Source organism: Mustela nivalis (genome assembly GCF_964662115.1).
Source record: "Mustela nivalis genome assembly, chromosome: 1".
NCBI lineage: Eukaryota > Metazoa > Chordata > Mammalia > Carnivora > Mustelidae > Mustela > Mustela nivalis.
In genome coordinates this window covers 112,486,069-112,507,805 of record NC_139020.1, presented here as the reverse complement: position 1 = coordinate 112,507,805, position 21,737 = coordinate 112,486,069, and the positions used below count along the sequence as shown (strand labels likewise).

The 21,737-nt window shown below is 35.8% G+C and overlaps 1 protein-coding gene across 5 annotated transcripts in view; it reads right to left on the bottom strand.

Moving 5' to 3' along the window:
- The window catches only part of OPA1 (OPA1 mitochondrial dynamin like GTPase), an 89,785-nt gene that overhangs the window by 19,557 nt on the left and 48,491 nt on the right, over nucleotides 1-21,737 (bottom strand). For 4 of the 5 annotated variants that reach the window (XM_082685797.1, XM_082685800.1, XM_082685798.1 and 1 more), the window contains 8 exons: nucleotides 20,665-20,830; nucleotides 18,345-18,497; nucleotides 16,616-16,724; nucleotides 15,819-15,898; nucleotides 12,207-12,347; nucleotides 10,153-10,269; nucleotides 8,472-8,565; nucleotides 7,660-7,770 (listed from right to left, as the gene is read on the bottom strand). In XM_082685797.1, the coding sequence (XP_082541923.1) occupies nucleotides 7,660-7,770; nucleotides 8,472-8,565; nucleotides 10,153-10,269; nucleotides 12,207-12,347; nucleotides 15,819-15,898; nucleotides 16,616-16,724; nucleotides 18,345-18,497; nucleotides 20,665-20,830 (971 nt within the window). Of the gene's footprint in view, nucleotides 1-7,652; nucleotides 7,771-8,471; nucleotides 8,566-10,152; nucleotides 10,270-12,206; nucleotides 12,348-15,818; nucleotides 15,899-16,615; nucleotides 16,725-18,344; nucleotides 18,498-20,664; nucleotides 20,831-21,737 lie in introns of all 5 variants that reach the window. The other variant, XM_082685796.1, reaches the window with a different exon arrangement.

The following is a 21,737-nucleotide window of genomic DNA, read 5'->3' as shown; positions in this document are numbered from 1 at the left end:
CAAATAGTTTTAAATAGGAGTTCTCTTTTCCATAATTTTGTTCCAGATTCTGAGTATAATAATCATTTTTAAGGATAATTTTCAGTCTCACACTACTTCATAGTCACTGTTTTCATCCATAATGGCCTTCGAGGATATGGCAGGTGTGGAAGAAGTTTAGGAACGTGGAATAATCAACAGAAATTAAATCCGAGAGTATCCTGGTAGTCTTCCTTTCTAGATCAAGAACAACAGTATTGTTCTGGCTGAGGGTTCCATCTAGATATGTTCTGACTACCTTTTACTCAAGTTTTAACATAGCACAAAGATGTATTTCTTAACTACCTTACACACTTAGAATTATGCTTTCTTTCTTTCATGTCAGTGGTCTTTTAAAAAAAAGATTTATTTTATTTAAAGATTTTATTTATTTATTTGACAGAGATCACAAGTAGGCAGAGAGGCAGGCAGAGAGAGAGGGAGAAGTAGGCTCCCTGTGGAGAAGAGAGTCCAATGTGGGGCTCAATCCCAGGACCCTGGGATCATGACCTGAGGGGAAGGCAGAGGCTTTAACCCACTGAGCCACCCAGGCGCCCCAATAAAGATTTATTTTAGAGAGAGAGAGAGAGCTCAAGTGAGCGCATACATGCATGGGGGGAGGGACAGAGGAAGAGGGAGAGAGAATCCTCCTGGAGCAGACTTCCTGCAGAGTTCAGAGCCCAACTTCTAGGGCTTGGTCCCAAGACCTTGAGATCATGACCTGAGCCGAAATAAGTCAGCTGCTTATCAGACTGAGCCACCCAGGCACCCTTAGAATTATGTTTTAGATCTAATAAAAAAATGTTTAAAAATTTTTTAGTTGAAGTATAACTGACATGCAATGTTACATTAGTTTCAGGTGTACAACTCAGTGATGTGAGACAAGTCTGGTATTCTATGTGCACCACAAATGCAGCTCCCATCTGTCACCATACAGTGCCATTATAATATCATCGACTTGACTGCCTATGCTGTACCAGTAAAGGATCTTTTTAAAATTTAAGCAGCTATGGTGCATTTCTCTTTCAATTTTAGCTTTTAAAATGGCAGTACTGGTTCACTCTGCTGTCATGCCCTTTTTATCAACACAATTTCAAAAATACGCTAGTATGCTAATAATGAACAAAACTTTCACTCCAAAAATAATTTGCTAGTGAATATCTCAGAGAAAAATAAAATTTCCATTTAAGTTTTTAGAGCCAAAACTGAATCTCATGCACACTAAGATACAAAGCTGGTAACTTTGCTCCTTTTTAATTATCAAGAGAAAGCACAGGATGGATTATAAGAGGAGACTGGGAAAGTGAAGAGACACAAAGACAAGCCCCACCAGCATTGTACACTCCCAAGAGAAACAAACTTTAAGTTTTAAGAAACAATTGCTGGCTGTCTGGGAGATGCCCAGGCATCAAACAATAAAGAACAGTCAACAGAGGCAAGAGGCCGAGCACGCTGCTGTGATTCCTGCTCCCTAATCCCCGGGCTCCAGTGAAAGGCCAGCTGTTGCCACCTCGCGTAGGGAGTCAGCAGAGCAAATTAACTGCAGGAGGAAAAAAGCTGCGGATATTGGAAAATTCTAATCTGCTAGGCTCTATTAGCTGTACTATTTTAAACATTAGGGACATCAAACTGTATCATTAAATAAAATAAAGTATAAAGCAATGGCAGCCCAAGTAAAGGAGTTTATCATTGTTTCACATTTCACTTAGTAAATGAGATGGAAATACGAAGTTACTCCATTTTTACTGAAGCACACCTTTAATTTGTATAAAGTACAAGAAGCAGGAAGCAATACACTGAAGCCTGTTACACAGATTTCAACACTCCCAGGCCAAAAACAAAAACAAAAACAAAAACAAAAAACCCCTCAACTTGGAGTAACAATGTTTACACTCAAGTAAACATGCTCTATCTGTTACAACTGGATCTTGAAAAGCTGTGTCTGAATTTTGGGCAATGTACATACTACTTAACTCTGGTGGAATTTGATAGATACTAATTTGAAGCATGTTTACAAGTCATAAATTAATTTCTTTAACCTGGTCAATGTCTTGGTTTACACTTTAGTGTTCCCTTATCTAGATGTTCTAATTCTATCAAAGTTTTCATATCATTTGAAAGTTTAAATATTAAATCACTAATATGTATGTTTTTCTGATGCATTCCATAAAGGACACTGTTAACTATAAGCTTCCAAATGTAAAGGACCACGTTTTGTGTAATTGTATTTTTCAAAGGCTTGAGTTTTGTTCTCAAGTTAATTCAGCACAGTAGTTGAAGACAGGGACTCAAATCTTGGCTTTACCACCTACTATCTATGTGTTCCTAGGCTTCCATTTCTTTATCTATAAAATTAACAAAACAAAACAAAACAAAACAAAACAAAACAAAACGACTGAACCTATGAGAATGCATATAAGGCACACAACTAACATCTAACATCTAACTAACATCTGGCAAAGGAAAAGTATTCAAAAATTAACTCATCATAAACAGTTTCAAGTTCTGATATAAAAATGAAATGTATTTTAAAATAAAAGGGAAAGACTACAGATCTTGGATCTAAATGATTTGTAATGCCCCCTTAACTCCCTGGTATCAATGATTCTTGGATTGCGTACAGAATGAAAATTCGGGATTTACTGAACAAGAATTTAGAAAGAAACCTAAGCTCTAAATCCCAGGCAATTTGATATAAAGGTCCAAAACTCACAATAACCTTGGTTAACAACTGATAAAACATTCATATAACAAATAATAAATGAATTCCATGCTGTTTTGCTGAAACTCACTTTAGCAACATTACAGCCATTGTTATCAGTGCCCAAATACTCCATTTCCAGGGTGGGGTAGAACAAATTCCAAAATGTCTATGAGATGTTAGCATTATCTATGAGTTGTTAGTATTGTTTTATATGATGACAATTATAAAATAGATTTTATAAATCATAAAACAGTATTTTATGAAAAAACTATACCAATCTTCCCCTCTTTAAAGAAAACATTAAAAATACAGTCTGTTTCAATAAATATATTGAAAACATTACTACAAATTTTACTGGGAATCCAAATGGATTTTATCTAAGTTGACACTGTATTTAAATATCCACAAAAAATCCTTTGAAATAAAATTTGCTACAAAGTCAAAAGAATTTCATCAAGGTCATAGTGGGCGTATTTCAACACTAAATAGTTGTAGGTGGAAGTAGATATTGTAAATAAGGAATTACGGTGGAAAGATGAGCTATGCAGGAGGTAGGGTACCTGGCTGGCTCAGTTGGTAGAACATGTGACTTTTGGTCTCAGGGTCATGAGTTCAAGCCCCACGCTGGACGTGGAGCCTATGTAAAAAAGAAAAAAAAAATGTCTAGGAGGTAACTAAGCCTTTCAACACATTCAGAGTTCATATTTTTAAAACTGTCATTTTCTCTAAATTCTTTTCATCTGACCATGATCCATTTATACAAACAAATCCAGTTATAAAAATAAAATTAAACCATTTCTTACCCTTTTTTATGTAAAAATTATTTCAGATATGGAGAAAAGTTAGAAGAACACTAAAAAGAATATTTTTCCTGAATAATTTACTGTCACTACATCCCATAAAGCCCAAATATTGTATTGTGTACTTGCTACAAATGCAGATTATCTTCCTAAATAATCCCAATTTCATTTTATTTATTTATTTATTTTTTAAAACAAAATTTTATTTAATTTTTGACAGAGATCATAAGTAGGCAGAGAGAAAGGGGGAAACAAGCTCCCCGCTGAGCAGAGAGCCTGATGTGGGGGCTCGATCCCAGAACCCTGGGATCATGACCTGAACTGAAGGCAGAGGCTTTAACCCACTGAGCCACCCAGGTGCCCCAATAATCCCAATTTTACAATCAAAATTTAAAAAATTTACACTGATGTATCATTACCATGTAACACCCCATTCAAGTTTTACCAACTGTCCCAGTAACACCTAACAACATCCCAGTAACATCCTGTAGAGCAACAAAATTAGGTTCAGGATTACACACTGCATTTTGTTTTCAGTATATGTGCTGCTGAAGCAAGCACTGCATTTTGTTTTCATTCTTTAGTCTCTTTCAACCTGAAGTACTTCCTCACTATTTTGTTTCTCATGATCTTGATACATTTGAAGATTATAGGCCAGTTATTCTATAAACTGTGCCTCAATTTGGATTTCTCTAATGAATCTTCATGATTGGATTTAAGTTACACATCCTTTGGTAAAAATATCCAAGAAGTAATGTTTGGCATTTTTTTTTTTACTGCATTCCACAAGGTGGCACACAGTTCTAATTTGACCATTACTGATAATATTAATATTAACTTTGACAACTTGATTAAGGTGGTCATTGCCAGGTTTCTCCATTGTAAAGTTACTCCTTTTCCTTTTTCAATTATTTTGTGAGGAGCTATTTTGTGTGATTATACAACCACCCCATTCCTCATCACTAATTTTGTTCATTTATCTATATAATCCATTTTATTCATTTATATAATTATCAACTTATGGAATCCTATTTTATTCAGTGGGTTACAGTTAGTATTTGTCATTATTTCTTTTGCTACCTCAATTGTCCTAGTTTGGCTAGCGGGAGCCTTCTGAAGCTGGCTTTTGCACCTTGCTGACATGTCCCCATCATCCTTCAACCACTTCCTTCTTCTGTCATCTTCGGATGCTCTGGGTTCATCCTAATCTTTTCTTGTTCCAGCTATGGAATCCACCACCTCTCTCTCCAAAGAGTCCTGTTTCCTATGTATGACTTCTGTTCTTGACACTAGAAGGGATAAGCTCTTTTTTAATTTCTTTGACCCTCCTAACTCAGGAAAATCAGTTGGTAAATCTCCAAAGGAAAGGAAGTGGTGAAAGGATTTAAAATCGAGCAAGTTTAGTAAGACTGGCGAAAAATATGATGCACCAAACTTTCCCAAACTCCACAACACTCTACCCCTGTACTATTTTGAAATTGTAGTAAAAGCTTGTTTGACAATTTTCCCTTCTCTAAATTCCATCAACATACGATATTCTAACTGAATACGCTATATATGAAAAACTCTGATCCAAGTAATACAGTAGTTACTGTTAAAACTTTAAAAGTTTTCTGGCTAAAAGGATCCATGACCATATTCCCAAGTGTTACACTAAAGATAAAAGAGTGTGGAAAAGGTACTCCCAAGAGTCTTTTCCAACTAACAGATAACGTCATGGCTCATCTGCTCCTTCAGTGTGAATGATGAATCTGAGTCACTAGTGAAACACTTGCAAGGACGTTATTTGGTACATTAACATGACCATAATTTTATATGTACAAAAACAGTAAATCATTTCAAGGGAGTCATAAAGTATTTTCTCAGGAAGACGAGCAGGATAACATTAAGACTTCGCTTGACAGGGTACAAATCTGTGTTAGCAATTCACTTTCTTGAAATAATCAAATTGGGCCTGGAAAGTAATGGGGTTATATAAAGCTCTCCTACAAAATATGAGAAAAGACACATTATTTTTAATTACTTAAAATTATATATGCTGGTGAAATACAAAGAAGTATCTTGCTGTCTGATAACTATGTCCTGAAGGATACGAAAGAAATTATTTGCACACATTGGAATACTGACACACCTCTTCCTGTAACAGCACTAACGAATCATAAAACTGTGAAGAAGGGACTTGCAAGTGGTTTTTGAAGTAATTCTCCCAAAGCCCCTCCAAGCAATATAGTAACTACTGGAATCATTTTTATAAACAAAGGGGCTAAGGCTCTGAGAGATACCCTGCCTAAGGTAACACAGCTAGTGAAATGCAGTTCACAAACACAGATCTACAAGTTAGCACAATCTTAATTATTCGATAAAGTGACAGAAAGACACTTAAAAAAAAGCAGCAGAAAATGAAAATAAAGGCTAAAATGAGATACATTTAAAAAAATTATTTAAGGGAAGAAAAAGGATAGAAGAGAGAACAAATGATGAGCTGAGGTAACATAGAGGAGGCAATGGCGGTGGAAAAGCGTGCTGCTGAGGCACTGGGTGTTAAACAGGAAAACTGCTGGTTTCTCTTGGTTATTTTAGGGAGCATATTATAGTGACCTAAGTTCAGATTAGAAATGGTTTTCAAATGTGAAGAACTTCTTTCTATTTAGTATCTGCTTTCTCTTAGATATCAGAAAACTCCTAAGACTAAATTTAAGGAAAAATACTTTGTTTCATAAAATTAATGAGGGGAAAGTTGTACCAAGGTAAGCTCAAATGGAAGCACCAACCTCAGTATTTTTATTTTTATTTAATATTACTCTTTCACGGATTGCCTCAGGTTCTCGAGGATCTAAATAAATCTTAATATGCAATCCAAATACCTTAAAGCTAGGAACTGACTAGCGTTCAGAGAGAACCAAATATTCCCCCCAAACAAAGCGACAAGGTGATCAGGAAGGCCAAGCCAGGTTGGGGGTGGGGAAGTGGTGATGGAAGGGAAAGCCTTGTGGGCCTAGCATAGTTGTTAAAGCCCAATCTGGCAGAAGAGGGTGTTCATGTGGGAGTGCTGGTGGCTTGACCTAGTAGTGAGGGGACTATCTCTGCAGGAGGGCAGTCCAGTGTGGTGCACAGTACAGGAGCACTTGTAGGATGAAGAGGGTGTCCTCCAAAAAAGCATGGCCTGGCTTCGGGGGAGGAGGATGTCCTGCTGCTGGGGAAGAGGTGGGAAGGATGAAGGGGGATACACCTGGTACACAATGCCAGAGCATGAGCTCAGTGAAAAGAGTGTCAACATAGGGCAAGTTACTGTGGTGTGGCCTGGAGTCGGGTGGTTAAAGCCTGAACTGGGTGAAAAGGATGCCTGTGCAATGAAGGGAACAGTGACAAGTTTGGTTATATACAGGAAGACTGATCAAAGGAAGTAAATATATTAAGGAGACTTGGAGCCAGATTTCTCCTTGTCAGAAGAAAGGAGAAAACTAGGATGAACTCTGTATTACTGAATTAAAATGGAAACTTAGGATTTTTCAATACATATACCTATGATTGGGAATACAGATGTAAATATGTATCTATACATGTAATCTATCTATACATAAGTGTATCTATACATGTACATGTGTGCATATACACACACGTGCGTGTGCGTGTACACACACACACACGAATGCATGCAAAATCTGTTCCACAGCTCTTTCCACTGAGAGGGTCTGGGAATAGTGATATTCCAATCATAATCAGCGTATTTAGTTTCCAACTCTTGATTTCTAAATACCATTCTCAAAAAAAAAAAAAAAAAAAAAAGCAGCTGGATCAAGGAAAGTACAGGGTGAGCATGGAACATCCTGCTACATGGAAGGACAATACCAGGATGACACATGATACTTGAAGAGGGTCTGAAAATTAGATGTAGTGATGTATCAGTGTCAACATCCTGATTCTGATGGTTGCTAGAAGAAAATCTTGTTTCTAAGAAAAATACATTAACGTACTTGAAAGTGATGGGGATACAGGTCAGCAATTTTTTCTCAAATAGTTCATAGAAAAAAAGTTCTTGTCTATACTTTTCTACAGTTTGCGATTAAATGGATGATCGAATAATGGAAACGCGGAAGGAGAAAAGGTAGTAAGTGGAAGGCAGGAAGAACTACTTACTGAGGTCTTCAGCCAGCTGAACTCGTTTGCCAGTGAGCAGTTTTACCTTCTTCTCGCTATCTTCAGCAAAATCTTCTAATACCTCTTTCACATTTTTCTCTAATCGCCTGACTGTTTAAAGTAAACAAACAAACTTGAAGGGCATCATTTTTATGAATGCACGGGATGATAAATTAGCAATATTTGGAGAGTAAGTTCCAATTTTTCTCATCATGTTAGATCTATTGAGTTCAGACTTTTCGCAGTTATAGGCAGAATCTGTACCTATTACATAGTACACTTATCCACCAACAGGAATCTAATACATATTCTCAGAGGAAGTCATATTCTCAAGTCCTAACACTTTAAAGAAGTGAGAATTTCTCCCAAAAACTTAAGTGATGCTTAGGAGTCCCTTTCTAACAGTTTTTATGTAATGAAGGAAGACTCCTGGTATGTTTTAATTTCTATCTTTTCCAATTATGATTTATTTTCATTAATATTTTAAGGGCAGATTATAGTTCCCAATTTTTCTAACAAATCTATTTTTACTTTAAAATTTATTTTTAACTTATTTGAGAAAGAGAGAGTGTGCATGTGGGGTGGGGAGGGTCAGAGGAAGAGGGAGAGAGAGAATTTCAAGCAGACTCAATTTCATGACCCGAGACCATGACGTGAGCCACAACCAAGAGTCAGGGACTTAACCAACTCAGACACCCAGGTGCCCCTAATGAATCTATTTTTTAAAGAAGTATTTTGATATCCTTCCATTAAAAAGGAGTTTTTACTATTTTTTTGATGTTAGAATTACAAAGCGGTCCCCTGTGGCTTACCTTCAGTATTTGTAAGTTGCTGCCTCAAAGTATTTGCAGTGATAGCAAGCATGCGCTGTATTCGCCAAAAGAGGACGACATCATTGCATTCCAGCTGAAATTTAGGTAATTAAGATTACCAGATGCAAATTTAAAATTGAAAACCACAATCATAAATACATATGGCTATTGAAGTTGTCCCTATACCCTAAACTTAAATAAAAAAAACCCTATTTACCTAATACATATATTCCTATTGTAAATATAAGCCATTGAATCTTTTCTGTACAGATCCAAGAACATTTGCATGAATTGGTGTCAACCCATACCCCCCCACCCCACCCCAAGCAGAGGTTTGTTTTGATTCCAATGACAAAGCAAATAAATTTGGGAAGTAGAGAATTTCATGACATTATATACAAGTAGAAATTCATAGCATTTACCCTTAATTTTTATTTAGTTTCAGCTAACATCCACGTTAGCTTAAATATACCCTTAGGTTAACCTCTTTTCTGTACTCAAGCCAGTTTTGAAATGCAGCTGTATATAAAGGTAAATTAATTATGTGTTTTAAAAGAAGCTTATTCTGTAGAGAGGACTCCTCAACAATTATGCAAACAACTTTCCACTTTTTACATAGATATATTTAAATACAAATTTACTTTAAGCTGTAGAAAACGCAAAAGCTCTTATTTTAGGGGTCTCAAATAAGGTTACTGATTAAGAGAGCCCTTTCAGAAGGGTAATTTAAAAAGCATTTCTGCTTGTAAGAAAATGCTCAAAATATATCCGTCTGCTGCCACCTAGGGGTTACTCTATGAAACGTGGTATTAAACAAAGTACAACTTTATACACTCCTTTTAAATAATTAAGAGATTTTAATGATATGAAGAATTACAATATAATACAGGAAAAAGCACAATAAAAATTGTTTTTGCAGTCTTATTTCCACAATCCAAAGGGATTGCTATGTCATACACATGCACACACAACTAAGTATAGAAAGAATTGAACAGATATGTATAAATATGTTAACTAAAATTACTTCTAGGACAGGAAATTATAAGTGACTTATTCCTTAATAGGGAATATTTAAATAGGTGACTATTTCCTTTTGCAATTTTTTTTACATTTGTTCACTGATTTTCCACAAGAAGAATTTTTTTTTACATTTGTTTATTGCATTTCCAGAAGAAGAATGCATTATTTCCTAACATAAAACATAAAAATGCATTATTTTCTAACATCAAAAAATTTTTTAAAATTTCGTTTATTGGTTTATTAGAGAGAGAGAGAGCGAGCGAGTGCACAAGCAGGGGGAATGGCAGACAGAGAGGCAGAAGCAGACTGCCTGCTGAGCAGAGAGCCCAAAGTGGGGCTTGATCACTGAACTCTGAGATCATGACCTGAACTGAAGGCAGACACTTAACTGAGCCACCCAGCTGCCCCAAGATGTTAATTCTTAAAAAAAAATTTAAAAAGTGGTTTGGAGCCCATTATCTGCATACAAAATTTTATAGTGTGTAAAATATAAACTGGAAATACCTTAGAAAAGACAGGAGGTTAGGTTATTCTTCATAAATCACACTTACTTTCCCCAGTACATCAAAGGATTTAAAACTAATGCAAAAGCTATAGTTCACTTTTAAGCATCTAAATAATGATCACTAAAAGCATTTCCCCTTGTTTTTAGACACCGTACCTCAGAATCTACAAAATGCCTTTGGTAGTAGTAAAAGCCTCTTCGACAAAGGTTACAATGGTTTAGAGCTGTTTTTAAGAAGTGTCTTCTATAAACTTGGTGCCAAGTATCCTTAATCTAAAATGAAAAAAGAAAACAAAAAAACAGAGTTATTGTACACTCTGCAGATTAACCAAACACATTCTGAAAAGTCATCCAAAGGTTTACTTACAAAAAAAAAATTAAAACTAATGGTAATATTATTATTCTAACCAACTTTTTTTTTTTTTTAAAGATTTTATTTATTTATTTGACAGAGAGAAATTACAAGTACACTGAGAGGCAGGCAGATAGAGAGAGAAGGAAGCAGGCTCCCTGCTGAGCAGAGAGCCCGATGCGGGACTCGATCCCAGGACCCTGAGATCATGACCTGAGCCGAAGGCAGCGGCCTAACCCACTGAGCCACCCAGGCACCCCTCCATTAAAAATATTTTAAGACAAAGATTAGATTTACCACTACTCTGACCCCTTACCAGTTTATGTACTTCCAAATATGCAGTGTTTTTTAACAAGCATTATTATATTCATATAATCATCCTGTAGAGTAGATAGGGTTGAGATTATCATCTCCCCTAGTTAGTGGTAAGGAACCCCCAGGAAAAAGGGGTGGTGAGCCTAATCTAAGGACAGTTAGGACTAGGAAGCCGATCTCAGACCATGTCCATCAATGTAACAGTATTTCCTTTTTGATTACTTCATTTCATTGTTACCACAGCAAAATGTCCCTTGCTAACATCATTACTATGTAGTGGTCAAGGTTCTCTGATATCATTGGGTTTTCTGAGCATGACAGTAATAATGTTAAGTAGGCAAAACAAGTATCACCAACATTATACGGCAGATGAGGAAAGTTGAAGTTCAAAGAGATTATATTAGTTACTAAAGGTACTATTACTAATGAATGGGATGAAACTGTGCTAGAATTCACACCATTGACATCTAGCCCATCTACTATTCTTGTCATTATACTTCGCTAACTATTTCATAGTTTCATAAAGTGTCCGGAACAAAATGTCTCTTGGAAAAAAACAGATTTTCCTGCTCAGAAACAGAAATTAAGATATATAGTCAGTCCCTATCTTAATATGTGGACAAAGTCCAAATGTGGATAAATTAAATTTATATTCAACTCATAGTTCCATGTAATCATTAGTTTTAATTTCATTTTTTAATTATAAATAACGCTAGATAAAGGGTTTTATCTGCTTTCTTTTCTTCTTCTGACCTCTGGTGGAATTTATATATTAAGTATACTCATTTCTCAAGTACAGAAACATAAATAGTAGATAATCTCTGAAAGAATTAATGGGTGGCTCTGAAATTTCTTGTACGATTATTTTTCTCCTTAGAATTATTTTTCTAATTGTGTTTCACTTAACTTAAGCTAACATTAAAATGAAATTTCAATCCCTTACACCTTAACTGGGGCACACAGGCCCAGAGAGTTATTTTTTTAAAAATTTCCCAAATAAGCATCACAAAGGTAAGTAAAACATAGTCTGAACTGTAATTATTTTTATTCTCTTACTTATTATGAATGAGGAAAATGAGACAGAACCCTAAGGCACTATCCAATTTAATAAGACTGTAACATTTCTATTTTTTCTCAACCTACTCATACCTGATTAAGGTACACCGGACTAAGAAAATACAAATAAAAAAGAACTGTATCAAATTAGAACTTGTATTTTGCAAGCTGAAGCAGTGGAACGGGGTGCAGAGGTGTGGGTGGGCCTCACCCCCTCCTGCCAGAGCTCCCTGCTGAACCTGCCCAGGTACGTTACTTTTTCAAATCTAATCTCCTCACTTACAAATTAAAGCATTATGTTTAAGAAAGCAATACCAAGACTACATCTCTGCTCTGTAACAGTCATTTTAGAGCCAACAAAAGTACACGTGACCAAGGTCAAATCAAGCAGTTAAATACCCAAATAACACGTAAGTAGTAGTCACATTTCACCACAAGAAACACAGATTAGGGAAGCAAGTGCATGCAAATCAGCAATAGGTATTACCAAGCTTGGGTCCACTTCTACTCCTCGGGATTCGAGGTTCTTTCGGACCGTAGTTATCTCATCACTCGCCAGATAGGCTGGGTGCTCCTCATTACACTTCAACATCTTCTCCAATTCATTCTTGGTTTCATTGTGGACAAACTTAAAATTGTTTAAAAGAGGACTGTATTTTAGATGGTTCATCCTTTGGCACACTTATAAAAAATTTTAATAAATATATTGCTATTGTACAACAGGGGACACAAGTTCTACACAAGAAACAAAAAAGAACACAGTATTCTGGCTTATGAACAACGGGCTGAACTTGGGTGAGGCAAAAAAAAAAAAAAAAAGCTTTTATCTGTTACATATTTTACTTTTGCTGAAATGTTTTATTGTCATAGTTACAGTACCAGGTACCTTACTTCTTGACCTTAGCGTGGAATATCAGTCTAGGAAAAAGTACCCTGACTACACGGGAGGAGATAATGTTTTATTAATGCCTCGTATCTAAGAACTAGAGAACTATAAGGACTTGCACCTGCTGACATGTTTCTTTTCTGATAAATATTAAATACACAGTTGGGATTTTTAAAAAATGTCTGTTCATTAAAAATTGTGCTTTAGACTGCTTCTGCAAGGTGCTTATCCTCCCTTTTTAAGATTTCATTTTTATTTATTTATTTATATAGATTTTATTTATTTAAAGATTTTTATTTACTTATTTGAGCATGAGAACAAGCAGGCATGAGAGACAAAGCAGGAGAGAGAGAGCACAAGCAGGGCAGGGGCAGAGGGAGAGGGAGAAGCAGACTCCTGGCTAAGCAGGGAGTCTGATGTGGGGCTCCATCCCAGACCCTGGGATTATGACCTGAGCCAAAGGCAGATGCTTAACTCACTGAGCTACCCAGGTACACCTAAGATTTTATTTTTAAGTAATCTCTACACCCAACATGGGGCTTGAGCTTACAACTGTGAGATCAAGGGTAGCACCTGTATGGACTGAGCCAGTCAGGCACCCCAAGGTGCCTATTATTCTTAAATGTACTTCCAATCCCTTCTCTATAATTGTTCAGTCTGATGACCAAAGGAGGAAAACACATACTAGTGATAAACTTAAAAATAAAACTCATGCAGTGTCAAATTATGTTATTCTTTTTCTTTAATCCTTTCAAAATTGCATAGTAAAAGAAACTAGCTTCATATTCACCGATTATTCTCAAGAAACTACTACCACCGACAGCACTATGCCCCTATTTAAGTATAGAAGAGTAAGATGTAAATGTAAATAACTGGCTTATAAATGAAACTACTAGTTAATATCCTCCTAACACATGATACTTTATAAGAGCTATTACTTAAGAGAATTTTACAGTTTCCTTAAACATCTGCTCATGGTCTGAAGAAAGAAGGAAATCTCTAAGTTAGATAATGTTCCGTAACTCTTGTCCTGTTTTCACTTCCGTCTGTCCACCCGTCCCCTGACCACAGTGGGTCTTCATGAGAACACTACTCTCCCATCCATCCTGAAGATGATCTCCACAATTCAGCTCCGACAAGGAGAGAATGTTTCAATGGCATGGATTTTTCCCCAGTAACTAATGAAAATGTAATAACATAAAAGAACAAAATAATTTTCAGAGCATAGACTTCTCATCTTTAACACAGGACAATCTTAAATTTCTAAATCAGTCATTCAAAAAGACAGAAGGAATTTTACACAGCCACTGAAACTTGCAGTGTGAGACATGGGTACAGTCTCAACCTCTTCCAGAATCTGTTTCTCACAGTAGACTCTAGGGATGAGGTTTAGAATAGTGGCTTTCAACAGGGAGCAGGATGGATAAAAAGGTTGGAGAATGAGAACTTGGTTCAGTGAATCTGACAGGAGGGGATTTCTTCTGAAACAGACAATGAAACATAACACATACAAATACCTCCCCAGGCGGTCCTGATGCCCCTGCCCCTACAATTCCAGTTACAGCCTCTGTTCTAAAGTCAGTCTAGGTCTTACACATGCTGCCCTGAAACCCTGAGGGGGCTCTTCTCTGAAGGTTTTCCACATCCCTCTCCTAGGCGACAGATCCTTGCATTAATCTAAAACTAATTCTTCTACTTCTCTTGTAGGGATCCCATATGGGTTCAAATTCCTGAGAAAATAAGTTACAACTAAGAATTATTTCTCTCTGAGAGTGACTGACTAAAGCACTTTTGCCACTAGTTGCTGAGGCAAGCTGCCATCACTGATAATTCTGGGGACTTCAGGCCTAATTGCCCATTAGCCATGATGGTCAGACACCATTTTTCTTCCAAGTTTATCTGCCTCATGCCAGTGCTTTTCAATCAATTCTTCTTCTAGTCTTAAAATCAGAAACCTCTGATGGATCTCCTAAAACTGAGGACAGACTTCGTCCTCTCAACCCATGTGTTAAGAGAGAGAAATGATGCTCCCTGAAAACATGCATGATCCAACCACTAACTGTCCACTTCCTTGGCTTCTCTCCAGTCTCTTAATGACTCATTTTTCCACAAGAATCCTTTCAGGAAAAAAAGAAGAGGAAGACTGTCCCTTCACTTTTTTAAGACAAATTGGAACTCACATTGGACAGCTTATGAAACAAAAAATGGATGAAACTAAAAAAAATATATGTGTGTGTGTGTGTGTGTGTAGGGTATTGATTATATAATTTTAAGATGAGAACAAAAAAAATAGGAATGACATGATATTTGGTAATTTTCCATTTTTAAAATTTTTTCTCTTGATATTTCCATATCTTGGCCTCCTTTCTCTAATTACATGGATTCAAAGAATGAAGGAAAGAAAGAAAGAAGATTGGATTCCACCTCTTTTTCTTATTCATTACTTCCTTCACTTACATATTTTCATTCTTATACCCTCTTTTCTCTCTTAAGTTTAAGGAATGAACATAAGAATGAGATGTGGTATAAAACTCACTGCTAGATAGGAAAAGAAGCCCTAATGATAAGGAATAAAAAGATGGTAGGGGATAGGGACTTGAATGATCTGTACATCTTCCCTCTATTCATTTGTCGTTCTACTTGCCTTTACTGTTTTATTCTTCTGAAGTGCTCATTAAGTATTTACTGAATGAACAAATTCTATAGTTCCTCTTCCTATCTGAATTTTTATACCATTTTGGGAACACAGCAGCAAAATTACAGAAAGATCCAGAGGTAACTGATATCAGATGAGGTTAAATTTAAAAAAACAAAAAAAAAGTCACTATAGCTTTTATTCTAACCATATTCACTCTACATTCTCTGAAATCCTTGTCATTTTTTACTTCTGTTCATGTTAATTTTCGCTTTACCTCAAACAGGGAATTGAAATGAACAAAGTAATCTACCACAAAAGGGGCATAGTTCATTTTCCCTTCGTTTTAACAACACAGCTACTTAACTTAAAAAAAACCAAAAACCTAAAAAAAACCTCCAAACAACTTTCTTTTGTAGTTTTCTATTTATTCTAAAGATTCATTATAGTTTAGAAAGGCTGATGTAAAACATTTGAAATTATTAAGCTTGGTCTGGAGGCATGGAAAACCTGTATTTTAATACCTGAATTACAATAAATGAAATTATATCATAACACAGAGATATGTTTGTTTTAACCTGTTCTTGGGTCCGGTTCTTCCAGTACAACCACCTCTTTTTCCAATCTGGACCTATCATGTTTTCAATTGCGTTTTCAGCTAGAAAAATTAAAAAATGTTTTTAATTCATCAAGAATTTAATCATTTACCAAATACATAAATTTTAACTAATAATAGTCTTGTTTTCTTAACTATTTCCAACTGCTATCTCAATATAAAGTCAGTTGAAATAAATGAAAAGATTACATGATTGATATGGTACATATAGAAGAAATAATTTAATTATATGTGTTTATAATCTGTGAACAGTACAGTTGCTTGTAAAGCTCCTATAAACATAGAGTCAAACACTAAAATAATCTTCAATTTAGAGTTTAAGAATATGAGTACTTATAAACATATGTCCAGTTTATTTAGTATTTTCAGTAGTTACTAAGCAGTTGACTGAAAAATCTCACAAAAATATTTAATTATAGTATTAACGACAAAGACTATGAAATGTCGGTTTCATTTATTTTTTAAAAACTTTTTTTTTTTTAAAGATTTTATTTATTTATTTGACAGACAGAGATCACAAGTAGGCAGAGAGGCAGGCAGAGAGAGGAGGGGGAGGCAGGCTCCCTGCTGAGCAGAGAGCCTGGGCTCCATCCAGGACCCTGGGATCATGACCTGAGCTGAAGGCAGAGGCTTTAACCCACTGAGCCACCCAGACACCCGAAAATCTTTTTTTTTTTTTTTTAAACTAATGTTCATAAGTTGACTTAACTCCTTCACCACTGGAATACTCAAAATTGAATAACCTGTGTCCCTACTTACTATCTTTGAGACGAGCTTGAAGAGCTTCTTCCATAAAATAAATAGCTGCATCCCACTGCTGTTTATCAGATATGGAACGATCTTCTAAAGCGTTGTGTTGAATAACCCTCTGAAATGACAAGGAAAGAGAAACAGCTAATTTGATTTATGCCTTACCATCTTTTTAAAAAAAACATTTTAAGCAGAGAGCCTGAAGGTATAGGGGTGCCTGGGTGGCTCAGTGGGTTAAGCCTCTGCCTTCGGCTCAGGTCATGATCCCAGGACCCTGAGATCATGACCTAAGCCGAAGGCAGAGGCTTAATCCATTGAACCACCCAGGCACCCCTATGCCTTATCATCTTAGTAATTTTATTCAAATCGATAGCTTATCAAATATACAAAATAACAGCTACACCTAAAACATAAAAGTATGTAGTTCCCATGCAAATACAGGAGGGTCCTACTATCTGCCTATTTTGTCAGCTTTCTTCCAAAAGAATAAACAGTGAAGATTTTTTCCTATACCAAATTAAATGATCTATGTGAGATAGAGATACATCCTACATGTAACTACATAAAATCTGCCTAGAACCCTAGTACTCAAGAGTTAATGATTCAGATCTTCGCTACTCTCCTTTTTGTCATATAATCTGTATGTCTCATCTTCAGAAAAGAGAAAAACAACCCGTCTCACTGTTAACATCACTGAAAAGTATAAAGGAGAGAAGCTTAAAAGGTCTGGACAACTATAAGCAAATGTGAATTATAAGAAAATTGATTTCTAAATTTTATAATTTTTGAATGAATGAATGAAAAAGGACACTAACAGGAAGCTAGTCTCAAAGGCATTTAACAAGAATGAATACAGCTTTCAAACACAAAGACAAACCCTTGCTTAAAAATAAATTGTAATTACAACCAGCCCCCAGTGAAATATGCATTTTTCTAGAAAACTGTTCTATCTTATCTTTCAAAGGTACCTCTTTGGAACTGTCTGAGCAGAGCAGGGGCTTATTAGCAAGGTTTATGGTGATGTGAACGTTTTACATAACAAAAGATCTGTTGGAGGCGGAGGATTTGGTGAAGGTCAAGAGCCAGGCTTTGTAATTAGAGCAGGGCTTGAGTCTGAGCTTTGCCAAGGACAATAATAAAACTACTTAAGAACTAAATAAAATAGTGCTTAGAAAATATATTATAGAGTTTCTGGCACCTTTTAAGCATTCAACATGTGGTAATTAGCATTATTTTAGGAGTCTAATATTTTATGACTCAAATCCGCTGAAAAGCAATGCATCTAATACCTTTCATTACCCCCAAGGGTAAAAAAAAGAAGCAGCTATCCTCTGGGCCATCTGTGGTTCAGGCTCATGTAATGGCTAGTCTACAACAATTTGTGAAAGTTTAAAGAAGCCTTTTTATTGCGAAATTTGACATGAAACAAATAGCAGAGAATTGTTAAAGGGCTGATTACGGACAGTTAAACTATTTCTTTTCCTCATTATTTTAAATGCATATCCTAATTGAAATAGTCATATAAAAACAACTTCCTATAAAAAGGGTATAAATTTGAGAAATTATATAAAACTGTGAGAATGACACTGTAATATAATTATAATATTACATTATAATAGGATAATCAAATTATATAATATATAGTAATATATAATTACATATAATAATATCTAAATATAAGTATATATCAATAAGTATATATATATATGTAATATAATATAATAATCAAATGACGTACCAAGCTGTCCTCTGCAAAATCATTCCACTTGTGGCGTTTAATACTTTCTTCCTTAACAGCCTCTTTAAGTTTATCAAATATGTCATCATGCTCTTTCCCTTTTGGTTCTGTCATGAAGCGGGAAAATTCTTCTTGTAGCGTCTCCCAAGCAACCTATATTTAAAAGAAAAAAAGCTGTATTTATACTACATACTTTAATATGTAACATGACAAACACGTGAATTTAAGCCAAACGGATGTAGTAAGTCAGCTTGTCACAAAACACATATGAAACCACAGTTTTTTTTTAAAGGCGGCAAATACAAACTCACACTGGTAGCTGGTGGGATAGAGTGGGTGTCCTGATACTTTTTTCTGACATACAGTGTTTTAAATTTAAAAAAATTAGTAACCAACACTAAAAATAGACTTCATATAAAACCTGTGTTTTCAGCCTCTCTTGAACTGACAGCACTGTACCGGAGTTCCCATACAACACTAGCTGCAGCTGAACTGGGGCTACCCCCTTGAGATAGGTTTGCACTCCAATCACCCACCACACTTAGTTCACTTAATTGTTTCATTCTGTATAACATGTGAGTTTGACTGCTTCTTCCATACTGTACAAAGTTTACAATGTCATAATAATTTATCTTCTTCACATCATTGTGAAGATCCAGTCTTTTTCATATCTTTGCCTTTATGCAAATATATGAACCATTGCATCAATACCTTCAATCACATTGAATATTACTTATACCAAATAAGTAATATTCAACTTATATTAATAGCTAACTCATAATTACCTGGCCAGTGAAAGGAAGAGCATAGTGTCAAAAGTAACTAAGAACTAAATCTACTTAGGATTAAGTGGGCTAGTTGATGTTGTATTTTTTAATTAGCGTTCTTCATTTTAAACATTAAGAAATCAGGGCATAAACAACGTGACTGTCCAAAAATATCCAGTGTGGTGTGAGAATCTGTATTTCCTGACAGTTCAGCAGATCTACATCTTTCTGCCACACTCAGCCATGAAGGGAGAAAGCAGCAGGAAAAGAGAATGACCATTTCCCTGCTGAGCCTTAGGATGTGACAATACCCTACCATGGGACAGGGCCCAGATAGATGTCAAGGCCAGCTGTGAGAAGAGCTAGTGGAGTGGTGGCAGCAGCCCCCTCATTATTTGAAGTACATGTGTCGAGAACTGACAGGGGTCAGTTCTATGCAGCTTTGGAAAAACAGCTGTCAGTGCTTAGAAAGCTTAAAGAAGCTGAGAGCAGGACAGGAAAGGGGGGGAAACACACCCGAATAATTAAAAAGTTGACACTTTCTTTTTAAGAAAATGAAAAATAAAATTATCTTTAACACTGATTCTAATTTTGTGAGCAACCTCACACAGAAGAACAGGACACGCTGAGTCTTTGCTAGAATAATCATTCTTCAGAGTAACACGTATGGCAGATCAACTTAGATAACAGCAGCTGGCACTTACTGTGCAGTTACTGTGAGCCAGATATGTCTAAATATTTTATATGTTACATACATTTACATATCATTTACTTTTTTTTTTTTTTTAAGATCTTATTTATTTATTTGACAGGCAAAGATCACAAGTAGGCAGAGTGGCAGGCAGAGGGAGGGGGAGAAGCAGGCTCCCCACTGAGCAGAGAGCCCAATGCGGGGCTCAATCCCAGGACCCTGGGATCATGACCTGAGCCGAAGGCAAAGGCTTAACCCACTGAGCCACCCAGGCGCCCCACATATCTTTTAGCTCTTATAACAATCTGTGAGGTAGGCAACATTACCATCCTTAATGTACAGACAAAAAAAAAGCTTAAGCAACCAGTCCAAAGCTCATACAGCTACTAAGTGGGAGACCATGTGTAACAGAAAAGCATTCTTCAAGGTACTTTCTTTTAATTCCTAGTCTAACCTTCTAGGAGGACCCAAACTAAGGAAATGATTAAGTACAACTGAGCTCTGCAGAAAATCAATAAATGAAATGCTTTATCCATTAAACATTTTCCTTATGAAATCCTTATCCACAGAAAAAGCTAAAAACATTTCACATTTGAGCAAATTTTGCTGGTTTTGTTATATGTTATCTTTGGAATAGAACAAATACTCTCAGGCACCATACCAATTAGTAAATTTTTATAATGGTAGTCACCAGTAGTAGCATTAAGGTTAATCCCACCACAGAGAAGAGGAGTACAGAATAAATGGAGCATAATGACCCAAAGGAGAGACAATGGCTGTGATGGGAATAAAACCTAAAACTCACAGCTCCTACTCCCTTCAGATAATGCTTCTTACCCATTTAAATAAATTATATCCTAACCTCTACTGCTTTATTAGGAAGCTGTTTATCAGTCCACTGTTTAAGCTTGATATCCACTGTTGTATTAAAAGTCCCTGAATTCATGGTCTGTGCAGCTGGAAGATAGATGTTTTCAATCACATGAGTTGATACTCTTTCCCATAAAGACTGCTGAAGGATTTCTTCCCTGAAATTAAAAAAAAAAAGTTTCAAAAACACCAAAATTTAAACATAACCTTACTTTCAAAAACAGCTTTATTGAAGTATCACTCACTTAAAATAGATTGCACATATTTAAAATGTTGACAATATGAACACACCTGTGTGAATCACTATAATCAACATAATGAACTTCTCCATCATCTCCAAAAGTTTTAGCCTCAGTATCTACTTTATTACTAGAGATTAGCTTGTATTTTCTAGAACTGTATACAAATGCAACCATACAGCATACTCTTATTTTGTCTGTCTTCTTTTACTCAGCATATTTTGAGATTCATCCATTGTTGTGTATATCAATGTTTCACTTCTTTTTACTGCTGAGTAGTATTCCACTATATTAATCGGTTTATCTATTTACCTGTTAATGGACATCTGGGTTGCTTCCCATTACTGGCTATTCCAAATAAAGCTGCTACAAGCATTCACTGTATGGGCACATACTGCTGGTCCTCTTGGGTAAAACATCTAGGACTGGAATAGCTGTATCATATGGCAATTATACAAGTAACTTTTTATAGTACTGCCAAAACTGTTTTTCAAAATGGTTGAACTATTTTACATTCCCACCAGAGTATGAGAGTTCTAGATGCTCTACATGTTGCCAACATTTGATATGGTTAGTCATTCTGCCAGGTTTACAGTGGTATCTCACTATGGTTTTGTTCTGCACTTCCCTAATGATTAATACTTCTGAGCATCTTTTCAAGGGCTTATTTGCCTAATATTAATAAATACTTTATATATATTGATGGTGAAGGGGAGACCAAGTCTGAGAACTTCTTGGTGTAATTTTAACAATTTATCAGACCACAGCACAAAGCACAGAGATGTTATCAGATACTGCTATGTCAAACTGTCCAACACATCATGAT